This window comes from Phyllobates terribilis, unplaced genomic scaffold (genome assembly GCF_046119375.1).
Source record: "Phyllobates terribilis strain yellow unplaced genomic scaffold, ASM4611937v1 Scaffold_3__8_contigs__length_932513732, whole genome shotgun sequence".
In the NCBI taxonomy this organism is placed as follows: Eukaryota; Metazoa; Chordata; class Amphibia; order Anura; family Dendrobatidae; genus Phyllobates; species Phyllobates terribilis.
This window is the reverse complement of record NW_027362763.1, coordinates 873696842-873717232: the sequence shown is the minus strand read 5'-3', so window position 1 is coordinate 873717232 and position 20391 is coordinate 873696842. Positions and strand designations below refer to the sequence as shown.

General features: G+C 40.9%; 1 protein-coding gene across 1 annotated transcript in view; it reads left to right on the top strand.

Moving 5' to 3' along the window:
* The window catches only part of TTC27 (tetratricopeptide repeat domain 27), a 552249-nt gene extending 532518 nt beyond the window's left edge, over positions 1-19731 (top strand). The window contains exons 20-21 of the mRNA XM_073672636.1: positions 6539-6639; positions 19091-19731. Of these exons, the coding sequence (XP_073528737.1) occupies positions 6539-6639; positions 19091-19213 (224 nt within the window). The 3' untranslated portion in view covers positions 19214-19731. The remainder of the gene's footprint in view (positions 1-6538; positions 6640-19090) is intronic.
* Positions 19732-20391: the final 660 nt, after the last annotated feature.

The following is a 20391-nucleotide window of genomic DNA, read 5'->3' as shown; positions in this document are numbered from 1 at the left end:
CAGACTCTATCAGAGCTCACCGTCATGTAGTGGGACCTGTGCTCAATGCCCAGCACTGTGCAGTTCAATAGCCATTCGCCATAGAAAAACAGAATTGGCATGTCTGCCACTGGCACGCAATTCTCTTCACAGATGAGAGAAAATTTGCACTGAGAAATGTGAAAAAATCTGGAGTTTTCCTTCGTGAAGGTTATGCTGCCTGTAACCTCATCCAGCATAAGTGGTTTGGTAGTTGGTCAGTGATGGTTTGGGTAGACATATTCTTGGAGAGCCACTCAAACCTCCACAGGATAGACAGCAGTTCCCTGACTGCTGTAGGGTACTACAGCCAATATCAGACCTTACACTTGCGCTGTGGGTCTTGGGTTCCTCCTATGACAGGGCAATGCCTGGCCTCATGTGACCAGGGTGTGTAGGCAGTTCCTGGTTGATAAAGGCATTGATGCCTTGATTGGTTCTCATATTCCCCAGATCTGAATCCAAATGAGAACCTTTGAGACATTATGCAAAAAAAGAGAGCATGGACCGCACCTCCAGAAAATCATTCATTATCTAATGCCTCTCGGCAAAAATATATATAACTAAACATGAGGTTCTTAGTTTAACATTCTGATCAGACTGTATGAAGCTCACTGCCACTTAACACACTTAACAGCAAACCTTCACCCTTCTCTTTGAACAGATGAGACCTAGTATTATGTCCAAATTGCATGATGTCTCACATGAAGTAATTCCAAAAGATCCACAGTTTATCTACTTATCACTCCCTTATTTTCTATATTGTACTCTATGATGAAAAATAACTTATCAGTAGCACATCCGGACAGGGCCGGCTCCAGGTTTTTCTGGGCCCCGGGCGAAAGAGTCTCAGTGGGCCCCTTTAACACATACCACGATTCATGATGCACAGAATATATAGAGCGATATCTATCTATCTATCTATATAGTACAATGCAAAGATTTCACTTCTTACATTACATAAGTGATATCTATTGTAAATTCCACAATAGCTCAGAAACCGGTGAATCGCTCCACACAGAATACTGGCCCCCATATAAGGCTCCATACGGAATACTGGCCCCCATATAAGGCCCCATACGGAATACTGGCCCCCATATAAGGCCCCATAAGGAATACTGGCCCCCATGTAAGGCCCCATACGGAATACTGGCCCCCATATAAGGCTCCATGCGGAATACTGACCCCCATATAAGGCTCCATACGGAATACTGGCCCCCATATAAGGCTCCATACGGAATACTGGCCCCCATATAAGGCTCCATACGGAATACTGGCCCCCATATAAGGCTCCATACGGAATACTGGCCCCCATATAAGGCTCCATACGGAATACTGGCCCCCATATAAGGCTCCATACGGAATACTGGCCCCCATATAAGGCTCCATACGGAATACTGACCCCCATATAACGCTCCATACAGGATACTGGTCCCCTTATAAAGCTCCATACAGGATACTGGCCCCCATATAACGCTCCATACAGGATACTGGCCCCCATATAACGCTCCATACAGGATACTGGTCCCCTTATAAAACTCCATACAGGATACTGGCCCCCCATATAACGCTCCATACAGGATACCAGTCCCCTTATAACGCTCCATACAGGATACTGGCCCCCATATAATGCTGCATGCAGGCTGTTACCCCCCACATAATGCCCCATACAGGCTGTCCTCCCCTTATAATGCTCCATGCAGGCTGTTACCCCCCACATAATGCCCCATACAGGCCCCCCCACTTTTAATGCTCCATGCAGGCTGTAATCCCCCCACATAATGCTCTATGCAGGCTGCCCCCCCCCCCTTTATAATGGCCCATGCAGGCTGTTCCCCACCTTATAATGCCCCATGCAGGATGTCCCCCCTCTCTTTATAATGCCCCATGCAGGATGCCCCCCCTCTCTTTATAATGCCCCATGCAGGATGTCACCCCCCCTCTTTATAATGCCCCATGCAGGATGTCCCCCCCTCTCTTTATAATGCCCCATGCAGGATGCCCCCCCTCTCTTTACAATGCCCCATGCAGGATGTCACCCCCCCCTCTTTATAATGCCCCATGCAGGATGTCACCCCCCCTCTATATAATGCCCCATGCAGGATGCCCCCCCCCCTTCTCTTTATACTGCCCCATGCCTCCATACATTAAAAAAAAAAAAAATCAAATACTCACCTCCCTTCTCCTCACCCGCTGCCCGCTGCTCGGGTCCGAACTCCAGCGTTGTTGGCGTCTTCCCGCTCAGCGCTCCCTGTGACGGCTCAGGGGAGGGCGCGGTGTAAAGACGTCACCGCGCCCTCTGACCTGAGACGTCACAGGGAGTGCAGAGCAGGAAGACAGCTGACCTGCGGAGGCACGGGGAGAGGTAAGTATCCAGCTGCCGGGGCCCTGAGCAAGCGGCGGAGAAGGGCGGGCGCTGACACCGCTCTCCTCCGCCCATAGCCCAGCGGGGAGCGCGACTGCCAGTGGGCCCCTCTGCCAGCTCAGGGCCCCGGCATTTGCCCGGGTGCGCCGGGTGCTGACGCCGGCCCTGCATCCGGACACCTTCAAATATTGGAAGATGTGTAGATTCCTCACAAAATAAGGTCAGGTTGGTCCATAGCCAGGAAAAATATTTTGAATGTATTCAGGAGGGAGACACAATTTAAGTTCATGCATGGGGCGATATATGCTTTCAACTTACCTAAAAGGGATCCCTTATCCGATAGATTGAATATCTGGCCTTAGTGTTAACTACCTTAGCCGGATCTTTGCCACGGTTATGGCCATCCCTTTATACCAGGGATGTCAAACTCAAATAGATAAGAGGGCCAAAATTAAAAACTTGGACAAAGTCACAGGCCATCCTGGATATTTATTAAGAAAATGTCTAGAATTGAGGAAGTTTTTCCTTATCATCAAATATAACGATGAACCTTTTCATATGGAAACTAACTTAAAAAACCTCCGGCAAAGTATGGTGACCCCATCACAGTATGATTTCGCAACTGTAGCCCTCCACACATTATAATGGACCCCACATAGTCCCCCATGCAGTATAATGATGGGCCCTGCATTGCCTTCCATTCAGTATAATAGCCCCACATAGTCTTGCATACAGTATAATGGGCCCTGTATTGTTTTCCATACAGTATTAACAACATGGTGAACAACATAAAAACACCATTACAATTTGCTGAGCAAGAATCAAGCCCTCATTGGGCTATGTTGATAGAAAAATGATTAAAAAAAATGATGAAAAAAAATGCTATTTCCACAGTTGTATCTTTTAAAGGGGTTAATTCCTTAACCCATATGGACATACATGTGAAAATTGTCACAGCCCTGGCTGAAAAGTGGTACGTTTTGAATGAAAGTTATATCTGTTCATCTTTGAGTGTTCAATTCCCTTTAATGTGGTTTTCAAAGCAATGAGGTTTCCATTATGGGTTTTTCTCTCTCCAGATTTGTCTTGCTTAATTGATTCATTAAAGTTTCTGCCAGGCATCCTGTAATTAGTTTTTGTCCTACAGTTGCTTCCTGCCCCCAGTTCACTGTGTCAGCCACATCAGAAATTATGCCCAGCTCTGTCTACAGACGTCCGTCATATATTTCACTTGACCTGTGTTTCGAAAACCTATCATCAGCAGAATAGGCAATAGCTAATTACTTCATCCATTATAAACATGTAACAGACCCACAGTACAGCTCGTATGCGTACACTCCATATGTCATCACTATGTATATGATTCATATGTTACCACACTCCCCACTCTCTGCTGCTGTTTATTTGTCTAATTAAGTAATGCATTCTCAACACTTTGTAGACGTGTAATTAAAAATGGACCGATGTGTTTCCCCATAACACTGTACATTTAGCAGCTTCTTTAAAAAATCAAAACTTAAGAAACTTGAAAAATACATTCAAATGTTTAATTTCAACTATATTCATCATTCTATACTTTATTCAAATGTTCTTTTGAAACTTCATGAAGCCTATGACCCTCATTCATTTAGTCTGGTATTTCGTCTGCTAGTTTTAATGAGGGACATTCAAAAATAAGGTGTACCGAATTCATAAAGAGGAGCACACCACAATGAATTCGATGCATCTTATCAGTAGCCTACACCTTACTCCAATCACTGACTGGAGTACCATTTCTGGCGTAAGAAACACAAACACTACTGAGTAATTTGACAGGCCGACATAGACATGCCCCGGCTCCTCCCCAGGTCCACTAATTTTGGTAGAATTGCTTGAAACTGGCCAAAAGTTGCACAATTTTTGCACAATTCCACTTTGCAGTAAAAAAAAAAAAAATTCAGTTTTTTTAATGTGTTTGACAGTTTTATGGTGAAAAAATTTGATGAATCTCCCCCTACATGTTCAATTATAGTAAATATCTAAACTCTTTCCCCTAATGGCAATGTCAATTTTCACTTTCTTTTTGTATAAGTGGAAGTTTTTTTAAAGAAAGGCACCAGACTGTCATGACATACTTGGAATTCTATCACCTATTTCTGGAACCATCTGTGATGTTAGATCTTCTACGTTTGTTTTCTAAAGTCTAATTCTAAAGTCAAAAGTTTGGACCCGCTTGCTCATGCAGTGATTTTCCTTGTTTTTATTAGTCTACAATGTGCACATGCTAAGACTGATGGCAGTAAAACCACAAAGCCTCACATGGAAACAAGAAGTAAAGAAACACTTGTGAAACAAATCAGACTATCTGTTAAACCTTGGATTTTTCAGAGTACCCCCTCATTTTACTCTGATGACCGTTTTAGTCACCTGTCATGGCTTCCAATAAACAGTTATGTATTGTTAAGAGTTCATGTGTGGAATCACCCGGCATCAGAAATTGTTTGTGACTGTAGAGTATGTTTTGCCAAGGCATTGTTAGTTCACATTTCCATAAAATGCTGAGCCTTAGTTCACAACTGTTTTAATCCAGAATATGGTGAAAAACAGTCATCTAAGTAAAGAGAAACGATAGTCCATCATTATATTAAGACATGGAGGTCAGTAAATCCGAAAAGTTGTAAGAAACTTCAAGGTATTCTAAAGTGCAGTCATGAAAGTCGCTATGATGAACTTATCTCTAATGAGGACCAGCCCAGGAACGGAAGACCAAGAATTACCCCTGCTGCAGGGAATAAGTACAGCAGCATTACCAGCCTCAAAAAATGGAAATGGACAATACCTGAGATGACAATGTTCATAAATAATGCTTAGACATCAAATAGCAAATGCATCTCAACATCAACGGTCTAGAGGAGACTACAAGAAGAAGGCCTTTATTGTTGAATTGCTACAATAAAGCCACTAATGAGTACCCCAAACCAGAGCTAGGAACTTTTGTAGGCCAAGCAACTCAAGAACTTGACATTAGGATCAATGAAAATCAGTATTATTTACTGATGAGTCAAAATTTGAGATTGCCATATCTTTGAGAGATGGTGAAAAGGTGAGTAGATGGTTTCTACATGTGTGTTGCCCATCTTGAAGCATGGAAGGTGAGATGTGATGGTTTGTGGGTGCTTTTCTGATGGCACTGTTTGTGCATGGCTACAATAGTGTTCTGCAATAACATGCAATCCAATCTCGTTTGCACTTAGTGAGACCATAATTTGTGTTGCAAAGCACACCTCCTGGGTACTTAAGGGCTATGTGACAAAGAAGTAGTGGGATGGAGTGGTTCATCAGATAACATGGCCTCCAGAATCACCCAACCTCAACCTGATTGAGATGATTTTGGGAGTATTTGGACTTCAGAGTGATGGCAAAGCAGTCATCAAAAGCTCACCATCCCTTTAAAGTCCTTAAAGATTGTTGGTAAGCCATTCCAGGTGACTACCTGATATAGCTGCTTGAGAGAATGCCAATGGTGTGTAAAGCTGTTATCAGAGAATAAGGGTACTTAAAGGAATCCAAGGTTTAATATATGTTCTGATTTATTTCACATGTAGTTTTTTAGTCCTTGTTTCAATTTATGTTCCTTTGTGATTTTACTGCCTTCAATCTGAATCTACCATGTGCACATTCCAAAGAGAACAAGGAAAACCATTGTATGAGCAGGTGTGGCCAAACTTTTGGCCTGTATTGTATATATCTGCCATAACATAATATGTGAATAACTTCAGAATTAATGAACTAGGACTAGAGATATGCTATTATTAAAAACATGTTACAAGTTACTGTAGGGCACAGGGATAATTTCTCATTGTGAAAGGCTATGTTTGGTTGTTTTATTACGTTTTAAGTGTCATAGGCGTATGCTCAACTGTGCAGGCGTATGCTCTAAACTATTCCTGTGCTGCTTCTAGCTTTTAATGTATTATGTATTATAACATTATAACATACAATACATAGTACTATAAAAGGTGTGTCATCTGTACTAATAGGATGTTTTGAATAGTTGGAATTTTCTAGTTTTTGGGGCATGAAAAAAATAATATATTAATTTGACATTTACTGTTTTTATTAAACAAATTTACTTCTATCTTTTGAACATTTTTTATACTTGCTTCTATTTTCCAGTGGCAATAAAATGCAGCAAAAATAAGTCTAACCCACAAGAAGCTGTACAGATGTTATCCTCAGCTCGTCTTAATCTACGTGGCCTATCATCTAAAGCGAAGGTTTGTCCTTGTTTAATTCAGTACCTATCGTGCACAGCTCCTAAAAGCTAAACAACAGTGGACTACAAAGCAAATATGCTTCAAGGGTAACAAATTTTGTTACTTTTTTTTTATATTTTTATCCACTTTAATTGCCTGCAGATTGGGAGTGGGGAGGGTGGGGTCTGAGTCCTGAGACTCCCCCCTAATCACTGAAAAGACCATTGAAAAGTGCAGCTTGGAAGGCAGGAGAGGACAACGCCTGCCAGAGCTCGCGCAGAGCGGAGTACGGATTCAGTAGAAAGTCATAGGCTTCCTGTTGAATTTGTTGTCCGCTCTATGCACTCGCTTTTGCCTCTGGAGCTGTTTACAGGGGTCCTTTGAGTGACCAGTAGGAGTCCTAGGACCCCTATCCCCACCAATCTGAAAGCAAATAATGTTCCAAAAAAATATAAAAATATGTTAAAGGTTTGTTACCCTTTAAATGTCTTCGTCCTATGATTACATTATAATAAGATTTAAAAACCGTAAATGACTTATCAGACTAGATTTTTTATTATTCATCACATTCCCTATACTTGTAATACGCACATTTAATGTCTTTACTGTGAGTAGAGGTTTGGTCAAAAAAATTGCAGAAAAAAGTCAGCCGTATATACCTACACCAGGTCACATAACTAATGCACCGCAGGATGCAGAACACCCCCGTGATGAGGATGGAGGCAGTACAGTACTGATGAGACAGTCTCCCGCACCACCATTCATGGAGGAGGTGGTTGCCTAGTATTCTGAATGCACACGGATAAAGCTTGTATAGGACACCAGTCACACAGATACGTGCAGTGTCTGGTTACAGCCCATGCTAATAGTAGAAGCCTTATCCATGCATTAGTATCATGTCCTGGTGTTGGTGTATATGGCTGCCTTTTTTCTGTGATGTTGGTTGAATCCTACACCCTTTTCAGTGATTTGCTCTTCGTTTTAGTGTAGAGACACGCAAGACAATGAAGACCCTTGATGTGGGTTATGAGCTATACCATAGGGTCTGGTCAACTTTAACAGATGAAGAAAAAAGCTTTGGAAAAAGGTTTATAAGGCAGGGCTGTATCTGGGTTACTGCTTTTATTGTTTGTAATTGTTATTGGACTTTTAAATTACTTTATTACATTACGGAAAATGCCACTGATTAAGAGGGTGCTATATAAATTATTAATAATGACGTCTCTTATTTTTACATTCGTTCAGCAAGACTAGCTACAAGACATAATAAAAATCTTGATGATGATATTGGTATCAGTAGGGAAAGACTAGCTCTTCGGGGCTGACCGGATTGTGTATTATGACTGTACATATGTCACATCCCCTTTATCATTTCCCATCCCTAATTTGAATTATTAAAGGGAATCTGTCACCAGGTTTTTGCTAGATGATCTGAGAGCAGCATGATGTATGGGCTGAGACTCTGATTCCACCACTGTGTCACTTACAGGGCTGGTTGCTGTCATTTTGATACAACCACAGTTTTCACTGCTGCAGATATAGCAGTGCTCTGAATGCTGAGCTCTGCATTACCCCGTCCACACCACTGATTATCAGCTTTCTGTGTACACTTTATATTGAAAGAAGCTGCTAATCAGTGGTAGAGGCGAGGACACACAGAGCAGGAGGACTAGGTGTCACAAGAGAGCTAGTCCTGTAGTGATAATCTGCGGCTGATAAAACACTCATTTTATTGAGACAGTGACAGAGTCCAGTAAGTGACACATCACTGGCATCAGACTCTCAGCCCCTACATCATATTGCTCTCAGATTACATGGCAACAACCTGCTGACAGATTTTAACTATGTAACTATGCAAATATAATGAGAATTTTAAATGTTCTTTTTAAGCTGGGGTTCGCAACATTTTTTACTTGGAGAGCAGATTTGTTATATTCTACTGATACTGGTCCTAAGGGCTGCACTATAGCCATTTGAGACATGTATGGCATATGAGCAGTAACCACTGGGAATTCTACGAACAGGAGAACCAACTGGAGAGAGTAGCATGGATGTAACACCACCTCTTGATCTCCACTCCTTTGTGGAGTGCTGAATAGGTCATCAGGGGTACAGTTTGCCATAAATATCTCAAAAGGAAGTACCCATTAAATCATAATTTTACGTAAAACTGTTGCATTGCGCTAGTCTGGTTCTAGGTCCGAGGTGGTAACTCCTGACACAGTGATTTAGTTACAGTATGTACCTTCCCCTCAGGCCTGTACGAGGCAGGATGCTCTGTTAGTTTTGCCTGAATTGTGTCTCATTGCAAATAGTAGAGCAGATCCAGTGTGCCCCCGTATCAGTACCAGTCACATAGTGCATTTCACTAGTACCAGTTACACAATGTTAACCACACAGTGCCACCAATATCAATGCTTTAGGTGAGCAAATAAACTGGCAGGACCCTGGTCCAGCCACTAGGTCAGTATTCTGTGGGTTAGGGGTAGCAGGCACGAGATCCAATACAGGGATATGAGTAAGCTATGAGATTCTATACTACTATACCTTTTTGGGAAGTTGTCTACTCTGTCCAATGTGTAATATCTCTTGGTGACCTGATATCATGTGTGATATGCTGATTGGCACATTATCACTTTAGCTGCTTTAGATAGTATCTACCTTATTTTCTCACATTGCTCTATGCTGCCCCTCCTTACTTTATGTGATTTGACCGAAGCCTTATTCACCTGGAATTTTTTAACATATTTGTTTTTAGTGTTTTTCAATAAAATCTCATTGTTTACTATATATGGTGGATATATGACTCCATGTTTTTGTAGGATCTATAAGTCGTCACGCTTGTAAGTGTGGACCCACTGCTCCGCAGACCGGGGAGAGCCTGGAGGGGTGTAACGAAGTGACCACCTGGTTCTTCACTAGAGACCCGGATGGTGAGGTTAGACTTGAGCCGCAGGTGGTCACCAGGTACCACTCCAGGACAAACCCTGAAACTGCAGCAGCTGACCCCAAGAGGACTGGGACGAAGGTGCAGACATGGAGTAGCTGGTAGTGTAGGAACAGGATCAAGGCCAGAATGGATATTGGAACTAGTTCAGACGGAGCGGATTCCGGACCATAGGACAGGCTCAGGGTTCAGACAGAACTGGATGGCAGATTCAGACAGGACGGATTCTGGGTATAGGTACTGATTCAGTCACGACATGTTCGGGGATGGGTTGCAGGTACAAACAGGAATAAGGACGTGACAACGGACTTAGCAGCTTGAAGACTTACTAAGCACTAATGTTGCTCAGGCTGCTCCCTACAGGGGAAGGTGCTTTAAATACTTAGTAGCTCCCAGCTATTGGCTGGGGACACATCAGGAGTGCGCGCGCTACCAGTTTAAGAATCGGGGAGCGCGCACGCTGCCAGTAGACCTGCACAACGTGCACAGGCCCGGGGACACAGGAGGTTCCAAGGAGAGCCAGAGCAGGTAACGTGGCTGGGCAACCGGGGCAGTAGCATATCTGTGTCCCTGCCGGGTGGAGGGGGAGCAGTGTGCAGGGACGTCGACGTTACATAAGTATTTTGTGGCCTCTGCTAACCGTCTCCTACCTAATGGCATCCACGGTATCTTTATAGATTATCCAGCCTGGATCAACATCATCGTTGCAGCGTTACACACACATCATGTTGCTCTTATTCTAAAGAGCTGCCGTGGATGCCTACAGTTAGGAGGCGGTTCGCAGAATGCCCATCCAGCCATAAAATTTTGATCATGAAATTTTTGTTATTTGCATCGAAAGCATGTTACTATTCTTTAACGGCGGCTAATGCCTTATGGTATGATTCCACGTAGAACAGTATTGTGACCTACATGTGGCCACTGGATCGGTGGTTGGGCACACTTGTTATAAAGGCAAAAAATGCAGACATAGTGAGCAGTAACTAGTGGGATAGAAGTATTTTGGTATCTTATATTATATCATAGATTTACTTGGAACTATCCTGGCACACATTTGGTTAAGCAGCCCTGGTCAAAATAACGTGGATATTTGATTAGCTCGTGTGAGCTAATGAGGTAGTGGCGCCTCTCCAAATGATTGCTCTGTATGATCTACGTTATACCCTGATCATCAACTAAACCCTTTGGTTTAATTGTAAGAGAAAACAGGAAATTCCATTCTGTTGACCATTCTCAGTCTTGTTTCCTAATTATGATCTTGAAAGCTGGGAGCTGCACTTATGTGCCATGATTGTTTTCTTGTCTTTATATCCTAGTACTTGCTTTCTAGGAACTTTAATGTAACGTTTATTATCTGTACTGGTGATTTCAGCTGAATCTTTCAATAATTGCATGTCTATGGAGGCTTCCTTACTCTCCTAGATATGAGAGAGAATGAGGCATGTTGGATTTTATAGTGACATCATTTGCTTTACCACTTTAAAATAAAAAAGCAATGGTGTCCAGGTGCTGTTTCCCCTCGTGCCCCTTTTAGAATTAACTTGTCCGTTTTCCCAGGCCATATGTGCTATTGGGTGATCTGGATCATAACTACCAACCAAGTAACAGCCAGCAGAAAACTGTCTCTAATTAGTTAGGGTTATTTGAATCTAGTTATGAAGTATTTCCTAAAGAGAACGTGTCATTAGTGGCCAGTTGTTGTTCTTATTTTATTCCCCCTGCTTGCCTGAGTATTCAGGTGTTTTTTTTTTCACCACATTTGAGCGATCTAATCTATTAATATAGGCATACAGGTTATAAACTGCTGAAAAAAAGTCCTCCCTGTATGCCTTATATCAGATGCCTTGTTGTGCAAAAATTAGCTTTTATTGCTTAATGCGAGTTCTTCCAGTCTATGGGGTGAACGCTGCTCTGAAGGTAATGCTGCCTCCTCGCTTCGTTATCCTCTTTCTCCTCCCACATCGTCGCTTTGTTCCTGTGGCCGCAAATCCCGCACCTGCGCATTCCAGCTGCCATCACTTCTCTTCAGTGTTCCACCCTTCTATGGCATTGACTTCACGTAGCTTCTGCGCAGGGGCCGGCGAGTCACTGGTACTTCCGCTCCCAGTGATCGCCCAGTGATTTTATTAAGCTGGGGCATTGGAAATTACATTCTTACTCTGCAGAGAGGGAGGAAGGAAGTGAGGAGTGCATCTTTTCTGTGCGCCGGAGATCACTGAGAACAGAAGTACCAGTGACTCACCTGTGCAGAAGCTATGTGATGTCAATGCCCGTAGAAGAGCGGAACACTGAAGAGAAGCGACGGCAATCGGAATGCGCAGGCGTGGGATTTCCGGCCGCGCACCTGTCACCACAGGGACAGAGTGACGAGATAGGTAGGACTTTTTTTTAGCAGTCTATAACTTGTTTGCCCATATTAATAGGTTACAAAGGTCAATTGTAGTGATAGATTCCCTTTAAATCTAAACATTTTTATCTTCACATGATTCTCTGGGGGCATGTCTTTAGGCCGCTCTGCATTACCCCACTGCGAGATACACCCCCTTGGCAAGTACATAAAAATTAGTACTAAATAAAAAGGCCCAATCTCTGGAACTCTATTTTGGATTTTAAAAAAAACTTGGAGGAGCAGTGGGAATAAGAGAACATGAAAATCTGACCTGGACTGCTTTTCATATGCTGGTATTTTAAAGAGGTTACAATACTAAAAGTCAACTTTTGGGAAGAATTTAAGAGTGATACATGAGGGACATCATGATGTTTGAAAATATAATGCCATCACAAATATTCACTGAAAACCCTTTTGGTGGTCTTGTAAATTTTAGAGGGGGTAACTGTACCTAGAATTAGAGTAATCCTGCCAAAGTTATGCTGTTTTTTGGGGGGCACTAATTTTTTTTAATAATCCAAATTCTTAAATATCTTTTTTTAAAACTAAAGAAACAGAAGCTTATGGAAAGAATTGATCATGGGTTATTATTCCCACGGTGGGTCAGTGCCAGATTAGGAGTAGTTAGTGATTACACTTTGAGTTCCCTTCCCCTATCTTCACACTCTTCTGTATAAGTTTTTTTCTGAAAATATATAATTTATACATCAGCAAGTGACCTTAGTGACATAGGATGAAAAAGGGTGGTTTAAGTCTGACTTCTGAGCGGTCCTTGATCCTCTCCATAACAAGAGGAAGGAAAAAGGAAAACATCCACAGCAGTCAGGCTACTTAGAGCCAGACGTTCCTTCCTGAATAAGTTTGTCTTCAGTTAAAATAAAACCCCAGTGAAGACTTTCATCTTCCGCATAATGATGGATGCTGATCCCTCTTTTCCCCCACATAGATTAATATAATACGAGGAAAATCTTGCAACCTATTAATATCACAGTAAAGAAATAATGTACTATCCAATAATAGTTGAAACCTTATAGAAGGGAAGCTCCAGTGTGGAACTACCTTTGTATTAGAAAATTGGTGTATGAACAGCCCCCCCAAAAAATGTTAACCTCCTTTTTAACATATTTTATACTAATGATGTTGAGATATTTTTAATGTAATTCCTAATAAAATATTTTAACTCTCCGTTATATGAGACCGTGTACGTTAAAAAGGGCCATATATAAGACCAACCTAAAAAGTTAAACTTGTGGATGCTATGAGCTCCCACAAAATAATTGCACTTAAACATTTACGGTAATTGTAGATTAATCCTGCACATTGTTTTAGAGGAAATTTAACTTATTTGTCCCTATAAAACTGCTTCATCTCTGTTATTATGTTATAGGTTTTCTCCCATGAACTTCTAGATTCAGATCTCTCCACAATTTTTCTATAGATTAAGGTCAGGGTTTTGACTTGGCCATTCAAAAACTTTATTCTCTCTAACCATTCTTTTTTAGAGTGACTTGGGTGATTTAGGTTGTATTCTTGCTCCATGATCCATGTTGTCTTGAGATTCCGCTCATGGACAGATGTCTGGACATTTTACTTAAGAATTTGCTGGTATAATTCAGAATTCAATATTCCATGAATGATGGCAAGTCATCCTGGTCCAGATGCAGCAAAACAGACACAAACCATGATATTCACCAGCATGTATTACAGATTCTATGAGGTTTTAATGCTGTAATGCATTGATTTTCATTTTTAAAGCATAACACTTCTCGTTTAAACAACAAAGCACTATTTTGTAATCAACTTTTCACAAACCAGTAGCCTTCTGGCTTGTTCAGATGATGCTTTGAAAACTGCAGACGGGCGGCAATCTTCTTTTGGAGTGCACTGGCTTTCTTCTTGCAGTACTGCTATGCACAACATTGTTATTCTCTATTCTCCAGAGAGAGGCCCTTAGTTGCTTAGAGGTTACCTTTGGTTCCTTTGTGACATCACATAATATTATATGCTTTGCTCTTGAATTCATCATTGTTCAACCACTCCTGAGGAGGGTAATAATGGTCTTGAATATCCTCCATTTGTACTCTGCATAAGTTTGCATTAGTAGTTTCCAAACTCTTTAGAAATGGATTTGAAAACTTTTCCAGCCTAATGAGTACAACAACTCTTCTTCTGAGATCCTCTAGGATCTCCCTTGATCGTGCCATGATGCTCTTCCACAAATGTGTTGTGAAGATCAGACTATGATAAATTCCTGTTCTTTAAATAAAACAGGTCCCCATGTCATCCCATTGATTGAAAACACCAGACTCTAATTTCACATTCAAATTCTGCTAATCTTAAAGGTTCACATACTTTTGCCACTCACAAATATTGTTTGTTTTATGTGGTTCTTTTTATCTGTTTTAGGACTCCTGAAAATTTGAGGTAGTTTTAGGTCTAATTTATGCAGAACTATGGATATGCAAGTAGCTTTTTCAGAGAGGAAGAGGACAGGAACTCTAGTGCCGCCTATTGGAAGTAGCAATCTTAGAAGTCAATAGCGACCCTTGCCACATGACTTAGGATAAGAAGCCAAACCAGATACTCCATTTGCAGACGGGTATTGGCTGCTCATCAGTGCAAAGCAGGAGAACTTGTTTAGCTGGGTGAGAGGCCTCTGACAGGGTCTAAGCATTCAAGTTTTTCCTTTTTATGGGTGCCCAGTTGTCATAAGGAGACTTTTAGGCCATACAATATACCCTTCGGAATTTGAATATGCAAGTTGCCTCTTTAGAGAAGAAGAGGACCTGAACTCTAGTGCCACCTATTGGAAGTGGTAATCTTAAAAGTCAATATCGGTACTTTAAGCCACCCAAATTAATTATCTTTGGATTCCATACCTTACATATTTTTTTCATTTGCACCTCTGGCGTTACCCCTCTTTTAATCCACATATTTGCATTCAATATAATAGTCTAGTATTTCTCTATTTCAATATACGCTTCTTGCTGGTTTGTAAAAAAAACAACATATCTAATGCTGAACAGCTGAAGTGGGGAGCTCTTTATATGTTGCACTGTAGGCACAAGAAGAGGTTCACATCTAAACCAAAAGCTCGTGTTGAAGAGTGTCACTTTTTACGTCAAGAATACTGCAATATTCTTGCCATGGATATCCCAACCGACATCACTATTAAGTCAAAAGAGTCAATTGAATGCCTTTTGGATCTGTCGCATGATGGATCTAGCAAAGAGGACATGGGAATAAAGCCTACATGATTTAGAATGTAGGTAGTTTTGCACTGAAGATTCCCAGCAGTCCCTGGAGGCCTCAGATAATATACACAGGGGTGTAACTATAGGGAATACTGAGACTGTAATCACACCTCAAACCTGGAGACTTAGTTACCCAAACAGTAAAGGGGCAGAATAATTGGTGGTGTTGTGCTTTAAAGTTCCTCAAATCCCATACATTGACATCTAATACATATGTTTTTTATTTCTCCACGATAAAGGAACATGTTACTGGTGCATCTCACTAAATTAGAACATCATTAAAAAGTTAATTTATTTCAGTTCTTCCATACAAAAAATGAAACTCATATATTATATAGAGTCATTACAAAGAGAGTGATCTATTTTAAATGTTTATTTCTGTTAATGTTGATGATTATGGATTACCGCCAATGAAAACACAAAAGTTATTATTTCAGTAAATTAAAATAATTAACAAAAAACACCCGCAAAGGCTTCCTAAGCATTTAAAAAGGTCCCTTAGTCTGTTTCAGTAGGCTCCACAATCATGGGGAAGACTGCTGTCTTGACAGATGTCCAGAAGGCAGTCATTGACACACTACACAAGGTCCCAGAGTTCCAATTTTCATTTGGAAATCAAGGTGCCAGAGTCTGGAGGAAGAGTGGAGAGGCACACAATCCAAGCTGCTTGAGGTCTAGTGTGAAGTTTCCACAATCAGTGATGGTTTGGGCAGCCATGTCATCTGCTGGTGTAGGTCCACTGTGTTTTATCATGACCAAAGTCAGCGCAGCCATCTACCAGGAAATTTTAGAGCACTTTATGCTTCCCTCTGCCGACAAGCTTTTTGGAGATGGAAATTTCATTCTCCAGCAGGACTTGGCACCTGTCCACACTGCCAAAAGTACCAATACTTGGTTAAAAACAACAGTATCACTGTGCTTGATTGGCCACCAAACTCGCCTGACCTTAACCTCATAGAGAATCTATGGAGTATTGTCAAGAGGAAGATGAGAGACACCAGACCGAACAATGCTGGCGAGCTGAAGGCTGCTATCAAAGCAACCTGGGCTTCCATAACACCTCAGCAGTGCTACAGGCCGATCGCCTCCACGCCACGCCGCATTGATGCAGTAATTGATGCAAAAGGACCCCGACCAAGTATTGAGGGCATTTACTGAACATACATTTCAGTAGGCCAACATTTCAGATTTTAAAAACATTTTTCAAGCTGTTATAAAGTATTCTAATTTACTGAGATAATGACGTTTGTGTTTTCATTGGCTGTAAGCCATAATCATCAACATTAACAGAAATAAACACTTGAAATAGATCACTCTGTTTGTAATGACTTTATATAATATAGGAGTTTCACTTTTTGTATTGAACAACTGAAATAAATTAACTTTTTTAAGATATTCTAATTTAGTGAGATGCAACTGTATATTATGATTACACAGGTCTATGAGAAAAAAATTTCTGGTGCCAATATTTTTTTTAATGGATTTAGACTATTTTGAGGGTGCTGAATTATTTCTAGTTTTTTTAGATAAATCATCCATGAAAATAATACATTCCCCCAATGCAACTTGTGTGTGATAAATGCAATAGCTTTTGGTCTTTTGACTCTTTAACAGTGTCTTAGGTAATGAACTATCCCATATAATTATTTTGTATTTCAATTTCTAGGCTTACAGTGCTATAAAGGTGACTTTTTGAAGCAAGAATTCTCTTGTAATTAAATAATTAACTATTAACCCCTTAATAACATTTGACGTACTAATACGCATCTGTGCCCTGGGACTTAAGAGCCAGACCCGTATTAATACGTCATGGTGATCGCGCGCGCACACAGGCTGTGCGGGCGTGATCGCCGCCGGGTGTCAGCTGATTGTCACAGCTGACACCCGATACTATGTGCAGGGAGCGGTCCCGATATGGCGACTAGTGTTGAGCGCAAGTGCTCGCTACTTGAGTTTGCATCGGGTGCTCTGGTATGCATTGGGTATCGTGGGTATTTGAGTGACATGCTCGAGTCTCTGCCCCATATGCTTCGCGGCCAAAAAAACTTTACGGGGATTGCCTGCCATGCACGAGCGATCCCCGCATGTTTTTTTTTGGGTGTCTAATTACCGTGAAACATGCGGAGCAGGGACTCGAGCATGTCACTCAAGCACACGCTGTACATGGTGCATACCTGAGTACCCGATGCAAACTCAAGTAGCGAGCACTTGTGCTCAAGACTAATGACAACTTATTCAATATGATGACCTAATGTAAACAAATTCTGTGTCGTACCTCTGGGTTCAAAATGTTCACTATACACCTTAATAAAATCCTTGAGGGGTATAGTTTCCAAAATGGGGTCACTTGTGGGGGAGCTCCACTGTTTAGGCACATCACGGGCTCTCCAAACGCGACATGGTGTCCGCTAACAAATTGAATGGAAAATCGGCTCAAATTGTTAGCGGACGCCATGTTGCATTTGGAGAGACCCTGCATGCCCAAACATTGGAGCTCCCCCACAAGTGACCCCATTTTGGAAACTAGACCCCCCAAGGCACATATCTAGATGCATAGTGAGCACTTGGAACCCCCAGGTGCTTCACAAATTGATTCATAAAAATGAAAAAGTGTTTTTTTTTTCACTTTTTCATTTTTACGAATCAATTTGTGAAGCACCTGGGGGTTCCAAGTGCTCACTATGCATCTAGATAGGTGCCTTGGGGGGTCTAGTTTCCAAAATGGGGTCACTTGTGGGGGAGCTCCAATGTTTGGGCACACAGGGGCTCTCCAAACACAACATGGCGTCCGCTAATTATTCAAGCAAATTTTACAATCAAAAAGTCAAATGGCGCTCCTTCCCTTCCGAGCCCTGTCGTGCGCCCAAACAGTGTTTTTTCCCCACATATTGGGTATCTGCGTGCCCAGGGGAAATTGCACAACAAATTTTGGGGTCCATTTTTTCTTGTTACCCCTGTGAAAATAAAAAAAATTGGGTCTAAAGTAACATTTTTGTGAAAAAAGTTAAATGTTCATTTTTTTCTTCCACATTCCAAAAATTCCTGTGAAGCACCTGAAGGGTTAATAAAGTTCTTGAATGTGGTTTTGAGCACCTCGAGGGGTGCAGTTTTTAGAATGGTGTCACTTTTGGGTATTTTCTGTCATAAAGACCTCTCAAAGTGACTTCAAATGTGATGTGGTCCCTAAAAAAAATGGTTTTGTAAATTTTGTTGGAAAAATGAGAAATCGCTGGTCAACTTTTAACCCTTATAGCTCCCTAATAAAAAAAATTTTGGTTCCAAAATTGTGCTGATGTAAAGTAGACATGTGGGAAATGTTATTTATTAACTCTTTTGTGTGACATAGCTCTCTGATTTAAGGGCATAAAAATTCAAATTTTGAAAATTGCAAAATTTTCAAAATTTTCGCCAAATTTACGTTTTTTTCACAAATAAACGCAAGTGATATCGAAGAAATTTTACCACAATCATGAAGTACAATATGTCACGAAAAAACAATCTCAGAATCAGGGGGATCCGTTAAAGCGTTCCAGAGTAATTACCTCATAAAGTGACAGTGGTCAGAATTGTAAAAATTGGCCTGGTCATTAACGTGCAAACCACCCTCGGGGCTTAAGGGGTTAAACATCTCAGAAACTAGAGGCAATCTTCCAAAACCGAAGTCATATTCTTAATCAGCACCATAAACTTAATATAAAACCGTTCAGACATCATTGGCTCCAAAATCACTGTACACCAGTGTTATTATTGAGAAATTTGTTTTGATGCTCCTTTATTGTATTCTTGTAGATTATTTTTTAGACTTGTTAAGACTTAGATGTCACATTTCTACATTACCCTCCTGAATTTTGACCTTTTCGTATCTTTACAATGTCCTTTCAGCAACTTTTCACAGATGTGGCAACTGGTGAAGTATCTGCAGAATTATCCGATGAAGTGAAAGAAATGGACAGTCTTATCACAGAGATGCAAGAGAGCAGTAATCGGCTGCGGAATCAATACTGAGCGAACTTCAGGACAAGGAAGCCTATTGTATAATACATGTTTTCTTTATAAGAACCTTGGTATTTCTGCCTCTTATTCTCACACAGATCTGTAATCTGCTTGAGAGTCATGTGTTTGGCCTATATGTAATAGTTTTGGACACCCTGGAATGACTACAATTTTATTATTTATAAGGCTCTTATTTGGGATTAGTTTTACATGAGTGCATCAAGTAATTGGCCGGAGTCCACTGAAAGAAACTGCTGATAGCTGGGAAAGCTTCAAATGTTCTTTCTATGGCATAGGCTAGGATAACATTTCGGACTTTGAGTGTTTAAAATATGGAGCCACAGAGGGCTAATAAAGAATAATGTATTTCATTTAACAAAACTTTGGACTGTCATTAATTCACTGCAACTTCTGTTATCGGTTCTACATAGAAAGTAATACGGACAGCTGTGATGGGAGAGAACCGACAGGCTTTCCATTCTTAAATGGAAATTAACTTAAAGTTTGAACAGGTAGAAAGATGAATTGAAAGAAAATGTTAGATACTGTTACTTATGCGTATATGTAGGGAACACTTACATAGTGAACATTTCCTTGTACGATTCCTAATATAGAGCCCAGTCCTTGGTTATACATATTCAATTCTGTATGTGGCCTGTGAATATCTAGTTCTTGGTGTAGGTTGGAGCCTTGCTCCATATTCCTCATGTCCAATGGTCGCTTTACTGCTCCATTAAATCCCCTGTAGGTGGAAAAAGTTATACTCGTCTTCCTACATATTTCCCTCTGACAGTGAGGGGTTTGCTATATTGGATTACTTTGGGGTTTGGGAAGTTGTCGGCTTGTCATTAACTATTACGAAACATGAAAGTAAAACTTTTGAAAAAATTTCTAGATACATGTTTAGCATTTGTATAATAAACTGGGGGTTTAGTTCTAAAAAATAAGATGCATTGACACTTACAGTGTTTATTTTCATATAATAGTATTAGAATATAATAGAAGTGTTATTAATAGTAGTATACTTCAATAATTTCATATTCTTTAAAGTGTTAAGCCCTTTAAATGGTCACTTTTTCATAAGCCATTGGCCCTGGTCAATTCTGTTTTCATGTTTTATCCCACCATGTGTCATCTTCAGTGACACTTTCACTGTTTGGAAGTCACCCCGTGTATAAACTATTCGGTAT